At 45.2% G+C, this 21,072-nt stretch overlaps 1 protein-coding gene across 2 annotated transcripts in view; it reads right to left on the reverse strand.

Moving 5' to 3' along the window:
* Positions 1-21,072, reverse strand: part of Tmtc1 (transmembrane O-mannosyltransferase targeting cadherins 1) — a 207,368-nt gene that overhangs the window by 182,528 nt on the left and 3,768 nt on the right. Inside the window, exons 1-2 of one of the 2 annotated variants that reach the window (XM_041644129.1) lie at positions 19,123-19,248; positions 9,636-9,813 (exon numbers count right to left, since the gene is read on the reverse strand). In XM_041644129.1, the coding sequence (XP_041500063.1) occupies positions 9,636-9,791 (156 nt within the window). In that variant the 5' untranslated portion in view covers positions 9,792-9,813; positions 19,123-19,248. Of the gene's footprint in view, positions 1-9,635; positions 9,814-19,122; positions 19,249-21,072 lie in introns of those variants that run through there. The other variant, XM_041644123.1, reaches the window with a different exon arrangement.

Below are 21,072 nucleotides of genomic sequence, written 5' to 3' on the forward strand. Positions count from 1 at the left end.
TAGCTAGACTGTACAATGCCCTGGGCGTGAGTCTCAGAGATCCCCAGCATCACCCATGAGTGTCAAGCTCATGTCTGTACTCATCATGGAGAGTGGGGCAGTGATGGGCCACAGAGAACTTACAGAGTGGAGGGAAACCAAACGCTGGGAAATCAATGCTTTTAACGAGAGGGACTCCTGATTGCAAGAGAATACATGTTCGTGTGTGCGAATGCATTGCACAGATACATGTCTGTGTGGTTTCATAGGTCTGTCGATGCCCCACAATGCACTGCCCCACCTCAGAAAAACACTGGCTCCCCGGAAAAGAGTCTGATCCTAAGGCTGAGGCTCAAGGAAAGGAGCATAATATATTATAAACCATTGAAGAAACAGAAATCCACAGTCCACACAGATGACAAGTGGGTGATGAAGGTTACACATGTATAAACACACACAATGAACGAGGGAGACTCTGCCCGGCTAAAAAGCCAGTCGGCGTGTGTGTCTAGAACAGTCAGGCTGGAAATAACCCCTGGCTTCTAGAAGAGTAAAGACAAGAAGCCAGAAACAGCCATCGAGCTGGGCGGGAACTCAGTTGTAATGCGTTCATTCAGCAAGCCCAAGGCCCTGGGTTCAATCCTCAGGACCACTAAAACAAACATAAACAAGAGAATAACAGATGTTAACCCTAGGGTAAGTAAGCTGTTTGAGATGCAAGTATCTACATGACTCCAGAACATATATTATTAAACAAATGTAGACTTTAAATTATAGCATATCAGTCTGAATTAGGATCTTATTACATTTGTGTTACATTGTATTCTATTTATCATGATCCTAATTATGTTACTACTTATAACTAAGAATAAGATAAAATCATAACCTTATAGGTCTAGTGTATTACATATATGTACATTATATACTGATAATGATATTAAATTTATACATTTAAAATATATTATCTATTTGAATATAATATATTTTTATTTTCAAGGCAGTTTAATATACTATGCCTCTAAGAAGTATCTGTATTATGCATTATACAGTATATATTTATATAACATTTATAAGCTGCACTCAAATATATTAAAAACATTTTATATATCTTAATATAAGTTCCAAATCATACTGAAAATTTATGTATTATGTGATAAAAAAGACAGTGCTCAGGACTAAAAGAGATGAAACCAAAACCATGAATAATTCTCCCCATGCTAGGAAATACAGAACTGAATTATTGATGTGTGAAGGAGCATGAATTATGCAGCCCTCTCTAACTGCTTCAGAAAACAAACAATATTTTTATATAGAGGGAGGAAGAGAGGAACGACAGCACAAAACCAGCAAAAGTTAAAAATCAGCGAGCCTTGATAAAGGACACAGAACCAGAGTGAGCACTAAACTTGAAGTTCTCTTTAGACGTGCTGTCTGAGAAGCTGGAATGGGCATGTGGGGGCGATGAGGGATGCTTTACAAACCCTAAGTTACTGTCTCCATAAGATGTATCTCTCTCTCTCTCTCTCTCTCTCTCTCTCTCTCTCTCTCTCAGATATAAAACTGTAAAGGAGAAACAGGAACACAGCTTTTAAAGTATTTCTGTTCTAGTTTGCTTTCTATCGCTGTGACAAAGGACCATGACCATGACCTGAGGAAGAAAGGGCTTATCTCATCTCACAGCAGAACTCAAGGAAGAACCTGGAGGCAGGAACCAAAACAGAGGCCACGGGGACACGTTGTTCTCTGACTTGCTCTCCGTGACTTGTTCTCACACGTATCTGTTTCTTCTACCACCCAGGACCATGTGCCCAAGGATGGCATGGCACCCAGTGCTCTGGGCCCTTAAACATCAACCAGCTATCAGGAAAACGACTGGCCTTCGGGTCAAACTTATGGGGCACTTTGCTAACAAAGTGCCTCTTCTCAGATGACTCAAACCAACCAGTACAGCATCCCCAGGAAGAGCTGGGCCAGGAGTCATCTACACGGGAGATAAGGAAGGCTGATCCCTCAGGCACAGGAGACATTGTCTCCCACGTCAGAGAAGGCCCCAGGTCCATGTGCACGGCAGAATCAGCCAACATGAAGAGAAAATGATGTTCAGAGACTTGAACCACTAACATATTGTTATGAGCACTCTGTACTGAAACATTATCTAAATAATCTTAACAATCAAAGCCAGGAGCCCAATATCAGGGTAAAACCCAGAAGATCAGAGAACCAGGAGCAGCTGCCAGTTGCCTTGTGTCCTTCCTCAGTTCAAAAGGCTCTGGTCCTGCCTACACCCCAGCTTATCACTTCCTGTCTCCACCTCCCAAGTGCTGGGACTGAAGGAGTGAGCCCTGAGCACTGAGATTTAAGGTCTCTGTCAATACTGCCCAGCTAGCTCCTCCTCTGATCTGCAGGCAAGCTTTGTCAGAACACAAACAGAATATCACACAACGTACAGTCACACGAGAGGCCATGGCATTGGTGCGGAAGAGGCCCTGACTTCTGAAACCCAACCAAGGCCCCAGTTTGCTGTCTTAGGTGTTAACAACACCTGACGGCCGCTGCCGATGAGGTGACATGTGGAGGTTCTGTATCATGTAGGTTTGGAGAACTCTCACCCCCAGTACAGCACTTCCTGTGTGTGGCTATTGAAAACTATCCTACACGGTATCTTTCTCTAGCTTTATTGGGTAGCTTAGCATGCCCACCAGTTAAAAATCTAAAATCTATGTGTGTACATATGGATTCACAGCAGGTCACATGCTGGGAAAATTTCAAATCTATCCTATGAGAAACCTGAACGCAGTCCAAGAACCTCAAGGGCAGCACAGAGCTGAAAGCTGTGACCCAGCATGGCTGCTTGGACCATTAATTGGCAGTGTTCATTAATTGGTTAATCTATAAGGAGCCGGAGAGCAACATCCCAGAAGCCGCACGACTCCGGTGAGGCAGGCAGTGACAGTGTGCACAAAGGTATAAGGCCCCAGCTCAGATTCAGGCTGAGCAATGACTGTGCACATCACAGTTGAGGCTCCGATGGGCTCATTGGCCGCTGGCGACTTGGAACATTTGACTCAGCATGAACTCAAGAGAAGGTTGAGAAGACAGTCCACCTCACCTCCTGTGAAGCCCTGGGGCAAAGCCCAGAGGGACGCTCATCCCAGAACAAATGGTGTGGCCAACAGCAAGGCTTGCAAATTGATTCTGAGTATAGCAAAGTGAAGTACAGCAGTCACGAGTATGCAAACATAAAAACTGGTTCCTGCAAACTGTTTTGAAGCCCTGATCCTTACTCTGAGCCAATCTGAAAGGAGCAGAAGACTATGCCAGCTGAGTGCACCAAGACATAAAGAATATACTTGCTGGGTATGATGACTCATGCCTGTCATCCCAGCACTGGAAGGCTCAGGCAGGAAGGTCACAAGTTCAAGACCAGCCTGGGCTACCTAGCAAGCCCTCACCTCAACAATAACACCATAATGTAGAATCCCATTAGCAGAGGTTCAGAGAGGGTGCTCACAGACTCCTTGTGAGGCCAAACCACAGTGCACACATTAAATGCCTGCTCTGTACCCTGCTGAGCTGAGGTCTTGGGCAAGGTGTCTTAACATCTAAAACAAAGTAAGCATCCCTATCAAATGCTTGGCTCCATTGGTGTGAGACAATTCTGTATTCTGTCAATTATGTTTTAAATAAATGCTGATTGGCCAGTAGTCAGGCAGGAAGTATAGGTGGGACAACCAGACAGGAAGTAGAGGAGGATCAATGAGAACAGGAGAATTCTGGGAAGAAGGAAGCCCATTCCTCTGCAGTCCTGACCCAGCCACAGAAGAAGCAAGATGTGACTGCCTCGCTGAAAAAGGTACTGAGCCAGGTGGCTAACATAGACAAGAATAATGGGCTAATATAAGTTGTAAGAGTTAATAAGAAGCCTGAGCTAATGGGTCAATCAGTTTACAGTTAATGTAGACCTCTGTGTGATTTCTTTGGGATTTAACGATTGTGGGAACTGGGTAGGACAGACAACTCAAACAACAGGTACCATAAGCCAAATAGAGGGGCATTGCCTTCCTCCAGGACTTTGACATCTGTTGAAGTCAGAAGAAAGTATTAAATAGGACACTGCTAAGTTTCAAGCCTGAACAAAGGACTGAGGTGCCTAGTTAACATATCCAAGCAGACCTGGCTGCGAGGTTCTCCCAGCATCCCTCAGTTCCTACATGTTACAGTGTATGGCTGTGTATACCCTGTCCTCTCCCTGAACTCTTCTTCAGCCCAGGGAGTGGGCTGCCCTTCCCCCAGAGGTTCTTCCCTGGATATTACAGACATTTTGGTTACCATTCACCTCTTGTACCTTCCTATCTGCTACACCCAGTTCCCCTCTCTCCCTTCTCTCTTCCACTCCTCCTCCCGGACATACACACGGGGGCATGGCTCAGCCTGGACGTGTCTACTCTGGACTCTCCCAGATCCCCCTGCCTCTGACTGTGCTCTCCCACATAGCTACAGTAATCTTCTTCTCCACCACACGTAGGAGTTGTCATGTTCTTTCCTTTCCTTTCTTTCTTTACATTCAGACACAGGACTATGTATATCACAAGGAGCAATTGTTGCCAGGAAAGAAAAAGGATTCATTCCGGCAACAGGATCTGGGAAGTATCACAGAAGGACCAGCTCTGTAATCCAAGAGCTAAAGACAAGGCAAAGATTTCAGGAGTTTAAGACCAGGCAGGGTCAGGAAAGGCACTGACATGCATTCCTCCTGGAGGGTGGGAGACCCTGCGGTGGTTCCGGAGGGGGGGCAGAAGCGACAGTGCGTGAGCCGAGAATGACGAGCAGCAGAGATGGAAGGTGGTGATGGCGATGCCGTATTCACGTATACAAAAAGCAGCTGGACAACTATGGTGGGTGAAATGTAAGCACGTTCCTCGGCCACAAGGCCTTTATCTCTATGGGCTGTTATGTTAACACACTGTTAACACTCGGCAAAGTGCTAGTGAATATGGCTGAATAGAACTTAAAACCGATGAATCTCTCATACCCCAAATGCTTAGCACCAGAAATGCCTTGGAGTTTGGATATTTTTTTATTTTATTTTAAAATATCTTCATGTACGAGCTATGTGATGTCTTGGGGATGGGACCTAAGATTAAACATGAAATACACCTATATGTCTTTATACTTTCTATACACATAGTCTGAGGGTGAACTTGTACAATACTTTTAGCATTGCCATATTTCAGCTGTGACCTGTCACACGAGGTTAGGCGAGGAATTTCCCGCTTGTCAACACTCAAAAAGTGTCAGGCAGTGGAGAATTTAGAATTTGATATTTTTAGGTTAGGGTGCTGGAGCTGTCACCGACCTGTGGACCTGCCAGCCAGGATAACAAAATCACAGGTGGGAAATGCCCATTAGAATGCCATTTGCCTTCAGGTTATAATGCGCTATTTTAGGAATGCTGTCGATGGGGTTGGTACCAAGTAGATTCTGCACAGAGTTACAAATATTTATTTTATCTGAGAGAACAAGCTCCATTAGCATCAGACAGGACACGTGACAAAAGCCAGGAGCCAGCCTGACTGATTAGATCAGAACCAATTTTCTCCCGAGCCCTTCTGTTCTGGGTCTAGAAATGTCGGCTTTAACCTTCAAACTCTTCTTGGTGCCTGCTCTTGCTTTCACTTCTGCAAACCAAAGATCTCTATGATGACCAAATTTAAACTTTCATGGGACAATCACAATAATTTTCCATACTTTTTCCATGATTCAAAATTCAGAAAAGCATACGTTTTCAAAGAAATACAACATTGGGAAACCTGCCCAGGACTCTGCAGGGCTTAAATAAGGTAGTCTGAACCTTTTCATCCCCTGCCCTGCAGGACACTACCCCACTGTCCCCATAGGCATGCATTCAAATGCTCTGCTGAGAGATAAGATTAGTCAATGTGCCCCTGCATGCTCAAATGTGAATTAACTTTTCTCTCCTGTTTCTCTTATATTGATCTGTATGTCTACTCTCCAGCTTCCTGTGAGCTTGTGTATAAACTGGAGAAGGAACCCTGTGTCCCATTCCTGCCATTTATTGGCATGTACAAGCCCACCTACCCCCATTACCTATTTGTCAACTGCCTCACTTATAAATAAAAGCAAGCCACATCGGCATGCAGACACACAATCATATCGATGCATTGAAACAAAATTCCACCCCCAAATGTAAATTCTCCATCCTTCCTGGAATAACATATGGTCCTGTTTTCAGTCTTTTTTAACAAAGATGAGTGATTTCCCAAGGCTCCCATGTCTTAATGTGCATGTTTAATAATTTATCACTAATTGTCTACGGAGCACATTGCTTCTTCTGTCTCTCTGTCCTCCTCCCTAGAAGCTCGAGCTGCAATCTATAATTAAAGGGCAGACTCCACTTCACTTTCTAGTGTAAATGATGTGCTGGGTCACATTTCCTCTTCCAGCGGCTCCTTCATCCTACAAAACAAGTCTCTTCCAGGCTCCGTCTCCAAATAACGGCCCAGCTCTTCAAAACCTCTGCCTCTTTAATTGTGTTACTATGGATTTTTTTTATTAGCACAAAAGCCCCTGAAAGCCCCTGTCTAAAGGTCATTTTGCTAATAGGATTTGCCTTTTTTTTTTTTTTCTGGAATCCACCCTAACCACCATCAGCTCTTGGTCACACTGCCCAAGGTGGCCTCTCACACATACTCTCTCTGCTCAGCCATTGAATTAAAACTCTAATCATACAACTGGATGATCTTTCCCGTAGTAACTGCCCTCAAGTACAGTACAGCCCTGCAACTGTAATATACAAATCTGTAAACATATATTATCATCCTGACCTTCGATATGGCCCGTACTGCCAGGAACAGAAATCTCTTCTTTCCCTCCATAGCATGTCCACGAAGTGCATTGGAGAGTTAGGTATTTCTCATCTATTTAAGTTCATGCATAAAACCTACAAGCACCTTTTAAATACTAAAGAATCTAACGTCTCATGCACCATAAACACTGACATTTTAAAATTAGGCTGTATTAGACCCAAGGGAGCCTAAGCAGCTTCAGTTGCCCCATCTTTTGCCTAAACACTAGGGGTGTTTAATTCTTCTCTCATTTTTTTATTGAGACAACATTTCATGTGTCCTAGGTTGGCCTGGAACTCTGCACTCCATAGCCCAGGATAACTGAACATCTGGTCTCCCTGCCTCCACTTCCCAAGTGCTGAAATTGCTGGCCTAGGCCATTCTGTCTGCTAGGGAGAGTTCTTCTTTCAATGGAGACTTTTCAAGTCTTCCCTTCCTGTGAGCTTCCTCAGAGCTACTTCTCCGTCAGCATTTTCTCTTGATGCATTTAATGTTTAAATATATTTTGTTTATCACATTATCTCTCTATAATGAAAATGCACATGGATTCTTTTGGTGTGTGTGTGTGGGTGCTGCACGACATGGAACTCGGGCACTCAATCGCTCTACCACAGAGCTGTATCTATGGCCTTTAATTACATTTTAAATTTCCTGGGATAACCATAAATCTCTACATATTATATTTTAATTATGCATTAGTATTCTAGTTATAATTCACATCATGGTGAAAGTAGAAAAATGTTAAGTACTAGCCATGAAAGTGTGCACGTTATTAAATATGGTTAGTTGGGTATCTGTGGCTGGTCTACCTTCTCTCAGAAGAGTAAGAACGTGTACCACACAATTCTAAGTCTGGCCTCCACCTTTCAGATTGTTCCCATGGGTGAGAATGGAAGGATGTGTGTAACAGGCAAGGCTTAATGCTTTGGACTCTAGTGTAATGTTCTATGATCTATAATCTGACAATCATTCAGGTTTGGCTTTAATTTGGACAGAGACAATGAGTGTAAATACACCAGTCCTCATAGCAACCTGCCTTCAGAGTTTCCTCTCGCTGTAACATTTACAGGCATGTAGTAAACAGCTTCACAAGAAGCGCTGGAGGACCGTTACTTCCATGTCAAACTCTTCCACTTATAGGAACTTTGCCAAGTCTAATATACTCAGAAAGAGTTAGGAAAGCTATCTTAATGATAGAATTGTTTATAAAGTGATTTTTATCTGTCACTTCCCCCATACACACACACACACACACACACACACACACACACACACACACACTAGACATACATGTATATATACTAAATATATATACACACTCTTTAGATGAGATACGTATGAGACTACACATACACACACTACACACGCACACACACACACACACTTATTTGTCAAACCTCAAGCTCAGAGATTTACAATTCTGTTCACAGAAACATCACCATCACACACCAATTTGGCAAGACCAGCCCTCACTGTGATATTAATTAACTGAATCAGACTTCTCATGCCAGTTCAAATAAACCTTCTACGAGTCCTTATGGACACAATTTCTCTTCTGACTCAGAACTTCAACACAGAGTACCACCTGTATTTCCAAGTATTCTTCACGGAAATAGGAGCCCTTCTCTATGACTACGATGCCTTAATTGGCAGAGGTATCACAACACCAACACGTCAAACTGTCCTTTGCAGGGTCTCAGGCGTGTACTGCTGGGATGCGGTCAGATCCCAATGCGTGAGCATTCCTCATCCAAACAAGAAGGAAAGGAAAGGTGAGAAGAGATCCGGTGTGGAACTTTTACCAAAAGTATGCCCTTGGGCAGATCTTCAAGGAAGTGTCCAGCACCAGCAGAGGTCTCACAAGCCATTCTTTAGGAACCATGGTGCCCATCACCCACTGGAAGGCTCCATTCCCTGAAAACCTTGGTTCCTGGACCCCCATCAGAAAGCTTTTACCTACCCGTAGTAACACATATAAAAGAAATCAGCCACCGTTACTAAGACAAGACATTGTGGCTTCATGGCACTGTCTGGTGCTTGATGGGCCAAACCTTTTTGTTTGTTTGTTTGTTTTGTTTTGTTTTTAGAGATAGGGTTTTTCTGTGTAGCTTTGGTGCCTGTCCTGGAAATAGCTCTGTAGACCAGGCTGGCCTCAAACTCAGAAATCCGCCTGCCTCTGTCTCCCGAGTGCTAGAATTAAAGGCGTGCGCCACCACAGCCTAGCTAGGACCAAACCTTTTTTCAAGGGCCACAGATCCAAACTAGCAATACCTTCTAAACAAGGTCTTCCTCACACAAAAATCACTAGACCTCTTATCAAGGAACTCAGCAATTTCTAGGCCACCCAAGTCCATCTCTGTAACTTGGAAGGAAACAAAAGACGATAGGAACAGGCAGGAAGCCCTGCCCTCCTCAGTCTTTCCTCCAGCACCTGAGTTTCATAACATAAACTAGGCATGAAGTGGAGCAGGGATGATGACATCAGGGCAGCAGCCTCACCATGACCCCTGCCATCGAAAAGCACAGGGCGTTTAGATTATTTGCGAATAAAAAATGGAAGTGTCCTTTACCCCTGATAATACTCACAGCCTCAGTGCAAAGATGCAACTAAACCCTGGGCAGACCCCATGTGAACCACCTAAAAGTAGCCTTAACCAGCAGAAGGGTACAGGGGTCAAGCTGAACGTAGTGTGGGGCTCTCAATGCATGGGATTTCGAAGGGGGAGATGACTGGTTTAGCTGATAAATGCAGATAGATGCTTCACTGTTCACGGTGCCCATCAGACTCACCGCCTCCGTGTGGACAGGGTGCACCGCGAAGAGCAGGGCGGTGACAAAAGCCAGCCCGCGGTTCTTGAAGACGGTCTTATCACAGGTGTACATCAGCACGAGGGTCACCAGGCAGTGCAGAATGACATTCACCGCATGGAAGTAGAAAGGGTCCATGCCAGTCAGAAATATGTTTAGCCTGTGGAAATGGTAAAAATTAAAAACAGAGAAGTCTGCACGAGCCTTAATCACAATATAAGCACAAGAGATCCACCCCATATTGAAGAAGGCAAATTATTTGATAATAGCTTCCAGCGACTCTCAGCACTTTATGCTGTGGACGTTCCAGCTTTTTCTGACCTCAGAACTGACTCAGATCTCAGAACTCCAGAAATCAATGCAGAGACAGGGCATCGCTATTCAGGGAAGTTGGACGTCTCAACAGAAGGCAAACAGACAGGCATCACTCCATGACCTACGAAAGTCCTCCCTTCTTATTATTCTTGTGTTTACTTCTGGTGCAGGGGAGGATCCCAGGTGCTGGTGTCAGAGCCCTGGCCACTGGAGATGAACAGAAACCAGGAGACCGCAACTGTCTCTCAGCCAGGATGAACCAGGCATGAACAGATGCTCTCGGCCATGGTACCAGCAGGAACCGTGTTTCCGGATTCTCCATCTGGAAACTGAGTCTCATTGCCACCCCCCACAGGGCTCCTTAGCAATGCCTGCTACTCCCAGCTGCAGCTGAGACAACACTGAACAAGCTCAACACGAGGGTTCAGTATTTGTAGTGTTTTCCTTCATGTTTAATTATTTACTTTGTGTGAGCATGTCTGGGGGAGGGGAATGGAGCGGGCAGGTGCGTGTGTTCACCCATGTGTGCCACTGTGCACACGTGGAGTTGAGAGGACAACTCGTGGGAGTCTTTCTCACCCAAACAGAGAAGAAAGTTCTCTTTTTGCACCACGTGGGCCTCCAGGATCAAACTCAGGTCATCAGCCTTGGCAGCAAGCTTTTATCCATTGAGCCATCTGGATGGCCAGGGTTTGTTTTTTTAACACAAGCTCCCACTGATCTGAGAATCTAATTGTTAACACCATGATAAGCCAACTAAAAGGGAACCACAAACAGAAGGGAAATCGGGTGCTCAACGTCATAAAAAACACCTTCATGGCACCAAAACACAGAGCGGATAAATCTAGAGGTCACTTTTAATAACCGGATATAGTTCACAGCTAGGTCTGTAGAGCAGGCGTTCTCAGTCTCCCTAATGCTGTGATCCCTTAACAGTTCCTCATGTTGCAGTGACCCCCAGCCACAAAATCATCTTCATTGCTTCTTCAAAACTGTAACTTTGCTACTGCTGTGAGCTATAATGTCAACATCTGTGTTTTCAGATGGCCTCAGGTAACCCCCGTGAAAAGGTTCATTTAATCAATGGGGTCACGACCCACAGGTTGAAAACTACTGGTGTAGAAGGAAAAATATTTCCCAAACAAAACCTCTTGCTGGGCGTGGAGGCATAACCTGGTGATCCCAGCCCTAGAATGGTTGTGGGAAGAGGTGTGGATCTGAGACCAGTGTGGGCTACAGAGCAAAGCCCTTCTCAAAAATCCAAAAAAAAAAAAAAAAATACTCTTATCCAGGGTGTCTTCGGGGCAGTGTGCACGCAGTAAGTAGTTTGATGACCTACATCATCTGCCCTCTAGTTCATGACACCAAAACAGCAATCCTAGGTCTTTATCCTAGGGCTACTGACCCCCCACCCCACAAAACCACCCTTTGCCTAAACAACCAATCAAGAATGGACAAGTCACCCGTAGCGATGACATATGTGGGTTCTGAATAGCTGGCTTGGTTCATGCACGGCTTGGGTCTTCAAAACTCTAAACACCCCAAGTTTCACTTGGCCACGTGAATCTAAACACCAGCTACAGATTGTGGTGGTTTGAGAAATGTCCCTCCCACAGGCTCCTGTATTTGAACACCTGGTCCCCAGTTGGAGGCGCTGTTTAAGGAGGTCATGGTTAGGAGGCGTAGCCTTGCTAGAGGAAGGTACTCAAGTAGAGAAGGATTTGAAGGTCTGTAGCCTCCCTTCACTTCCTGTTCTCTACTCTGCTTCCTGTATGAAGATGAAAATGTGATCGTCCGGCTCCCTGTTCCAGTCAGCTTGCTTCTGTGTTTCCCCCACCACTCTAGACAGCATCCCTCTGGAACTGCAAGCCCAAATAAACTCTTTCTCCTACAGCGAGGGGAGATGGTATTTCCCAGAGCAAATGGGCTAGCAAGACTAGCTATACGGATGAGCTCTAAGTCTAGGGAGCAGAGGGATCCCTGAATGGATGTGCATTTTTGACACTGGCATGGCCAGGCCAAGGCCTCCAATGCCTCAGCCCCATGGAAATGGCAAAGCCTTACCCAGCTGATGTTCACCTACAGAGACTTCTCCTGTTCTGTATCTAATAAGCATATGGAAGGGTTGGGCGGCCAGGGGTGGTAGGTGACTTCCATCCAAGTGAATGCCCCTCTGATCCCCGTTTTCCTGTACCCACATCTGTATATCTGTCCTTTCTTCATTCCCTCACTGCTCATACTCAGGGTCCCAGGACTGTAGCAGTGTAGGACATGGTTTCCAGGTTTGACTGAGACAGGGTCTTAATCAATAATGCAGAAGGATGAACTAAAGGTGATCGATTCCTGGCATCAATCTTGGACTTGCACTAACATATTTATACACACAAAAAAACCCTCATAAAATAACAAACAAGATCTAGAAATCATATTTAAAAAAAGAGATGTGAGTTTGAGACAAAACACTAGCAAAATTTTCAAACAGAACCTCTGTGTGAGCAGAGAACACAGTCCCTGGTTCTGGAAGCCGATACGGGTGCCAGAAGAAAGGGTTAACTGATTAAGTTCCATAATTTAATAGAAGAGGAGCTGTGATGGATGCTCTGCATCTATGTCCTAACAGAGACATTCATCAAAATATCCTGAAGTCTACCTGCATACATGGCAGCCCAGGGAGGATTTGCAGCCAACACGGAGACTAATACATCAGTGTCCTCCAGGACTGATGCCTGTCACAGAACCCTAGTGTCATCTCTGATCTGCCCAATGTCGCTGCCAGCAGCTCGGTGAAACTACAGAATCCACACTCGCGCAGGTTACACACTGTTTGTGCTGAGAAGGGGAAGGGTCCACTGGAGACTCACTGAGATTCACGTGCAAAGTGACCACAGGTGTTCATGTCAACACTAGGGCAGGGGCTAAAACACAATGGGCACGAAGAGGAACAAAATATGCGCAGACAGACCAGAACTGTGCATATACTATGGCCCAGAGGGAGTTGTTACCCTGACCTGAGAAAGTTAACGTTCTCCAGCCACTAAAGCAGGACAAATCACCGACAGAGAGAAAAAGAGCCACAGAACTCAACAGTTTGTCATTCCAGTTCATTCAACAAGATTTGCTAGGTGCTAACCACAGGAGGCAGGGACAAAGAGAAGATATGGTGTTTACTCTTTTCTTTCTTTCTTGGTTTTTGTTTTTTATGATGGCACATGAGATTTTTTTTTTTTATAAAAAGACAGAATGACTACTATTTAAAAAACAAGGAAGTATCACCATGCAACTACAATGTAAAGTACTATACACCAAAGAACAGAAGCCCTGTCCCTCAGGGACTCAGTCAGCTGACACCTCCAGCAGCTGAGATTTCAACCTTCAGAGGAAAAGAACCAAGAAGGCCTCAGCTCATAGCACTGAAGTGTGATAGCCTGTCTGGATCATCAACTCGATGGAATTTAGAGTCACTTAGGGGGCATAGCTCTGGGCCTGTCTACAGCACCATTTCCTGAAGGGTTGAGGGGAGACGCTCACCCCCAAAGTGGATGAGTCCTCCAAAAGAGAGTCCTAGACACAAAGAGATCCAGAGAGAAGGCCGCAGGAGTCTGCCTGCTGCTGTTTTTTTCCCCCGAGTGAGCCCTTGGCTGACCTCGTAGCTTCTTTTGCTTTCCAATGAGGATTCATCCTGAGCAGCTCCTCAGGCACCCTCCAGACCTCATCACAGTGGGACTGCCTAGGCATCTCGCTTCAGGGACAGAACAGCTGCAGGGTTCTCAACGTCTCCAGTTTGCAGGTGGCCCTTGTTACCCAGCCTCCACCTATAACCCAACCTAACAACCTTATGCTAAGCACACATCCTATGGGTTCAGTACTGCTAGGAAACGCCGATGCAGCTGGTAAAAATTTAAAATAATACATCTGCTGGATGACCCAAACTGTCCACAGGAGTACAGTGACAGTCCTTTGACACCATCTAACCAGAACAGTGTCTCAGGTTCCAGGTCACCCAAACAGAACCTCCAGGAGGCCCTCATTAACAACTGTCTTCGGGAGTTACAAGCAATTTTTCAGAGATTTAAGAAGCTAATTTTTCTCCATCACTGAAATCCATTGCATTCAACACACAATAGATCCTAAAAGAAGTCTGTTGAATAAACAAATGAATCTCAATTACACTGGGAGTCAGAAAAACCCAGCTTTCCCTTTCAGCTCTAAGAACCCTATATTTTATTTGGTTTAGACTTCATTTCTCATTTAAAACTCGGCCGAGCAGTAGGAAATATATTTTCTTCCAAAATAATCTTTCCAGGAATCTCTGGTCATCAGTTTAATGGACTCCCCCTTCCTCTTTGGAACGGGCTGTCTTCCTACACAGACATGGGTCTCGAAGCTCAACGGAAGGCTAACAAATGTGACAGAAAACTGTGCTCAGCAGTAAGCCTCCTTTTCCGATCAGGAAAAGGGGGTTTGCACCCCTTCATCACTGTCTCTTTTGTGCATATGTACATGTGTGCAGAGATATGGATGCATGTGCATTTGAAGAACCTTAGCTGTCGTCCCTCAGGTGCCGTCCACCTTGCTTTTGAGACAGATCATCAAGCAGGTTGTTTGCCGACCAGGGAGCTCCAGAGATCTGCCCGTCTCTGCCTCCCCAGTACGGCGTTAATAAGCATAGTACTGTGATAATAAGCATGGTACAGCGATAATGAGCATGGTACCGCAATAATAAGCATAGTATCACGATAATAAGCATAGTATTGCTACTATGCTTTCTTTTTTTCCTTTTCTTTTAACATGGGTTCTGGGAGATTGAACTTGGGTCCTTATGCTTGCAAGGCAAGTGTTTTTACCTTCTGCGCTATTACTCCAACTCTGTCATTATTTATGGTATTTTTCCCGGGTGTCCACAGCCCAGCACAACCCACCGAACAATCCCATCTTCTGGTGTTTCCATTTCCCCACCTCTAGTCCTGAGGTTGTCAAGCTTGGCAATGTTTCCACGGTCATCTCAGCTCAATCAAGCAATAAATAACACCTGGCTCAGCTTGCTTTCCTTCTAAGGCAGTCCTACAAGTGCTTGGTCATTCTGGCTCTCTTCTCCATCCCTCCAGTTCTAGACAAATCACCAAATCATCACCGCATCCGTCTGAAGAAACAAACCATGCAACTGACCGGTACCACAGTGTGGAGAGAATCCGGTTCTAACTGGAGCTCAGTCCTCTCATCCTCATTTGGCATGAGAAAGCTGCTCCCAGGAGAGGTGCCAACCACCATTCCTGTCTCCTTGGTATGCTGAGTAATGACAGACTAAAGAGAAGGACACTAGAGTGAAGGACACTGGGAAGGAAAACTGGTGACAGCACAGGAAGAGAACATGTCCAGGAAAATGTCAACAGAGAATCAGCATGTAACTAGAAGAGCCCAGAGTGACATATCCTAGCCACAGCTGTAACTAAGCTGTTAATATTACATTTACTTTATTTGGTAAGGGTGTGTTCTCTAGCACACCTAGGCACACTGCAGTTCTGACCGGCCTACCCACAGTTACAGGAAATAACCCAGGCCAGGCAGAGTCCTCCTGAGACTCCTGATTCCAAATATCCCCAAAGCACCTGTGCTGCCGACCAACCGCTATAAAACCAGGGCTTCCCCATCTCTCGAGTTATCCAATGCTCTAGAATGCCATGCAGAATCAATCTCAAGGAAATTGCTGCACTACAGGAGTGTATAAAGAACAAAACCCAGGACCAAGGGGAGCTAGACATGCCTGGCACAAGGCCTGAAGATTCCTAAACACACACTTTCCCAGCCTCAAGGTGCACCCAGCTCAGAGCATCTGGGTGCAAAGAATCTGCCAGGGAAGTGTGAGCACACTCTGGGTTTCAGGGATTTACTGGAGCTTCATTATTTTGTGCTTCATTATTTGACCCATTTGATTGATACAGGACTGAAGCCAATCTGCAGTCCCTTCCCCCTCTTCAGTGGGAGGTAGAGCTGATATCACACAGCCCAAAGCCCATCCCCTTTCACCATTACTGGCCTTTTTAGCATCCGCCAAGCATAGGGCCCACAGTGTGTCTCTCACTCCTAGGCACGGTGAACCCATGAGTACACCCTGAATAATATGAAATTCTGCACACTGAGAAATTCCAAGGGTTTAGAAAGAAGGTTTCTCTAAAGGAACCCAAACCAAACACCAGACAAAATCGAGATCACTGGACTGGCTAGTTCCTTTGGCAAGACTCTGGGGGTCCTTGTGCTCCATTTGGTTACTTTACAGAAAGCAGGCGTTGGCGTGAATGGATCTCGCGCCCCCAATGGAAAAAGGAGAAGGGAACCTTGTTCTGGGCTTTGCCTCGGAGGTATAGCCCCTGCCTCGTGCCTTCTGCAGCGATCTGAGCTTCAGTGGCATCCTGGGGGAAGAGGGGAAAGTGCCAGACTAAAGATTGCCGTTCTCTCCACATTGTTACAGCTGAGGGTCACAGCATCCTGCAGTCCAAACTGCCCCTGACCTGTGGGACACAGGACCCTCAAGGATCCTCTGCAATGGCCAACAAGGATCCTCTGCAATGGCCAAGGAAATTCCTCTTCTGTATCCACTTTTCTCTTGGAGAGAGGAAGTAAAAAGGTAAATTAAGACAGAAAACTGGGCTGGAGAGATGGCTCGGTGGTTACGAGTACTTGTCGCTTTTCCAGAGAACCTGAGTTGGGGTCCCATTAGGGAGCTCACAACCTAGCACTCCAACTCCAAGGAGATCTGGCTACCTGTTATGGGCTCTACAGGCACTGCAGCCCAGTGCATATGTACACACACACACACACACACACACAGACACATATACACACAGAGAGAGATACACAGATACACATACATACACACAGAGACACACATACATACACACACATACACACAGATCACACACACACAAACGTGGAAACATACACAGAGAGAGACACACACAGATATACATACATACATAAGGAGACACACAGACACACATACATACACACACATACACACATAGAGAAGACACACAGACACACCCACAGAGACAGGCAGACACACACAAACAGAGACACACACATATACAGACACATACATACACACAAATATACACATACATACACACAGACACAAACACACATAAATACATATACACAAAGACATATATTCATATATATACACAGACACACAATAGACACAAACACACATACACAGATACACACATACAAACACAAACAGACACACAGATACACATACATACACACAGAGACACACAAACACACACAGACACACATACAGACAGATATACACACAGGCACACACATACATAGAGACACACACAAATACACACCACACACACACACACATGCACACTTGAAATAAAAACCTTAAAAAACAGAAACCAAACAGACTTCCCATACAAAGAGAGCAGCCCTATATTTAATTCTTCAGCCTTACTTTGCAAGCCAAGCAAAGTTCTACATGTTATACACAGATCACAGAGCAGTGGGGACTGTGGAGGGTCTGGATGAGGCCAGTCTCCTCTGGATGAGGACAGGTTCTTTGTACTGAGTGTTTGGTCCCTAGATGGTGGACCAAACCAGCGAGGGGTGTTCTACCGTGAGGGCTCTGATCTGAGCACGGATTTTCCAGCACTGGACTAGCAATTCACTAGTATTATAGGGAGGTGGAGATCACAGGGCATGAGGTTCTGGGGGATTCATCTGGTCCTGGGCTCCTGTCTATGCCACTCTCTGCTTCCTGCTGGATGGGCTGGCGGCTCGGCTCGGCACACCTCTGCTTCACCACAGGCCCAGGAACCACGGAGCCAGCCAGCCACAGACCAGAACTGTGAGCCTCTTCCTTTCTTAAGTGCTCTCGGCATTATGTCACAGTGCCGGAAAGTGACGAAGAGATCAGAGTAAGAAAGTAAAGGTAAGACATTGAGAATGCATAGATCAGGAGTCCTGGGCTGGCCTCCATGACAAAGCAGATGCTAAAGATACAGAGAAAGCCAGCCCCGTGTAGCTGAGAGAAGGGCTTTCCAGAAGAAGACTGCCCAGCACAGAGGCCGCCGGCAGCAGCAAGTCTGCTCTGTAAAGGAGTGAGTGGGTGGAAATGGCAGTCTAGACATCAGCATGGGAGGCCGGAGCCCAGGACTTTGCAAGCAGAAGCCACATCTTATCAGCGGGAAGAGACAACCACCATTCCTTTGGCATGACCAGACATTCCTCAGTCCTCATAAAGCGGAATGGCTAGACTCAAAGTCTGGAAAAAATAAGAGTGTGGCTGCAGAAGAAAATAGAAAGACCTTTGTCGATATAAACAGACTGCTTCTGAAGGCAATTCTAGGACCTGTAGAAAAACCCTGCAAACTAACACTCAGTTCCTCTCCTTCCCCACTCTCCCTATACAACCAGATTGATATCTAGACTTACCTATGCGGCCACAATCACAATCTCTGCCTCCAGGGCTTTCTTGGTTTAATATAGAAATTTTAATTTCTTTAAAATCATTTTCCTCATAGAGTCTTTATCACCTTTGATTCTTTTTTCATTGCCTGTGTGTTGTGTCCATCACAAAATGTGTGGGTACCTTAATCAAATATCCCAGGCCATCTCCACTTACTGTCTAGAGCAAACAGAAAGCAGTGTCACCCGGCAGAGAGAGACCTCAGGGAGGTCAGGCCTGCAGTAAGACCTAGGATGAGCATTTCAGGGTTCTCGGGTGCAGAGCGTGGAAGCTAATGCTTGCACGTTCTCAGAATTAGTAGAACGCTGAGACTCAAACATGAGAGCCGCTGGCAAAATCTCTCATTACCAAGCCTTAAAGCATTGCAGGTCCCCACAGCCACTTATATTAACATATTCTATTTTTTAGCTCTGACATTTAAACCACCCACTTCACTCTTGTGATTTATGTTAGCATCAGAAGCATTCGGTAAAACTTTATCGCAAACAATGATCTAATAGCCTAAACATGGAAAGATAAGCCATGTGTTTAAGGTCCCGAGATCAGCCTTAGTTCCCTATCTGTAGTGCTGAGGACCACGGGTTCTGTTAAGACAGGCTCCACGCAATGGTTGGGTGGAAATTTCCACAGGAACTTCTTCTCAAGAGGAAAGGGGAAAAGGATAAAAATGAAAACACTAAGTACCTCTTAAATCAATCACGGCAGTTGTTCAAGGGGGAGTTAGGGGCACTGTGGCCTTCGGTTCCGCTTCTGCGTCCGTTCAGTATCTACAGAGAAGCTTAATGCGTTCCTCCTGATTTCAGAGGTCATGACCAGGAAGGGAAATGACATGGTGTTCTTTCCAGGAAAATAGATGCAGCGGGAGACCAGAAGAGACAAAGATCAGATGTTTCCTCTCACATGAGGAACTTGGATTTTATAAAGTTATAAATCCACATATATAATACACACACGCACACACACACACATAGAACATGCAGGTAAAGGGGACGCTATTATGCAGAAAGGGATGAGTAGGAGGGGCAGCCAGAAGAAAGGGGAGGGGAGGCCTGGATACAGCCAAAGTACAGGATGTACTTGAGCGAAAACCATCTGTGTGAAGTCCCTCTCCCCGATTATGCACACTGAATGAGCACCAATAAAAAAGTTAAAGACAAAAACAGAAGCCAAATCAAAAGAACGTAAGGACAGCAGAGTAGATTTACACATGGTTTGTTTCTTCTCTGCTATTGTCTAAAAATATTCCTGCATGTCCTTGCTCATGAGAATATAAGAACAGAGCAACCCAAGGAGCAGAGGTAACTGCAATACTTAGGCATGACCCCCGGGAATAATGCAGGAAAAAATATTTACTATAGCCATGTGAGAGGTCACCATTACCTCACCCACGCAAGTCTGATGCTTGGCTTTGGAAGCCAGCAAGGCAGGGAGACGGGAGAGGGGGCCGTGCACAGGAAGTAAGCGTGGGTTAGAACCGGGTTAGAACCGCAGGCACACTCTGCCACAGTACACTGGTCTCACTGCCTCTGAGGCTCCACCTTAACAAGATAAACTTGCAGAAGGCCTGACTCTTCACTCCAGTTACTCATACCTGTGCCGGCACCAGTAAGAGCTGGGGGGTGGGGGGGTTGGGGACTTGAGGCCCATGACCTGAGCAACTGCTGTCACCACCAGGAGTGGCCAACACTTCCTGCTCAGTTTGCATGGGACTCCAAGCCCTGGAAACCTACTCCAGCCTTCTCAGCCTGATTATGGCCACTTCCTTCTCACCTCCAATCCTCAGAAGGGTCTCCTGGGGTCAGCCCTAAAGCAGAACCACACTGGGAGGAGGGGTCTAGAAACAGTTCAAACAGAGCTAAAGAGATGGCGTATACAACCCTGTCCACCTTGTCCCACTGTTCCAGACTCTGCAACTAGTATGCTCAGGTCAGCATGTGCTCAGCCCACTGCATCTTCTAGGTGAGAAACACGAGGAGGCTCTTACTATATATATAATATATAGGTATAGCTGATATTCCTTATATACAAACATCTGTCCAGCAAAATAATTAAATATCAATTTACCATGTTTGTTCTTAAGAGAGTTTCTATCTCTCAATATGTGACATTTGAATATTTAATATTCAATTTTACAATAATTTAAATATTTAACCATTAAATTTTTAAAACATTGAGATATAAACTTACTTTTACTAAAAAAAAAGAGAAAAAAGTCTATATTTTGATTTGGGATTCTATGTGAGCAAAAAGTAAAGTACAAAAATGAGAGAAAAATGGACAGGCTTTGGGACATTTATAGTGCAGAATACTATTCAGAAGTGAAAAGGAATGAACTCTTCATTGCACACAACCATCTGAATGAAGCCCCGGAGAAATGCTGAGATTAAGGGGGGAAAAAAGGCAATCTCAATAAAGTGTATGCTAAGCAATCTTGCTTATGTAACATCGAAATGATAAAATTATAGAGGAGGAGAATTAGTGGTTGTCACGGGTCAGGGTGGGAGTTTGTGGACTGGATGTGAGAGCTTTGGGGCACTGCTATGATGAGGAGGCACAGAGTCCATGTGATGGAAGTGTTCTAGGCCTTGTAACTGCAGTAGAATCTCAGTAATTGACACCTGTCATAAAACTGCC

Source organism: Microtus oregoni, unplaced genomic scaffold, assembly GCF_018167655.1.
Source record: "Microtus oregoni isolate MIOR12 unplaced genomic scaffold, Mior012 000002F_ref0000024, whole genome shotgun sequence".
NCBI classification, from domain to species: Eukaryota; Metazoa; Chordata; class Mammalia; order Rodentia; family Cricetidae; genus Microtus; species Microtus oregoni.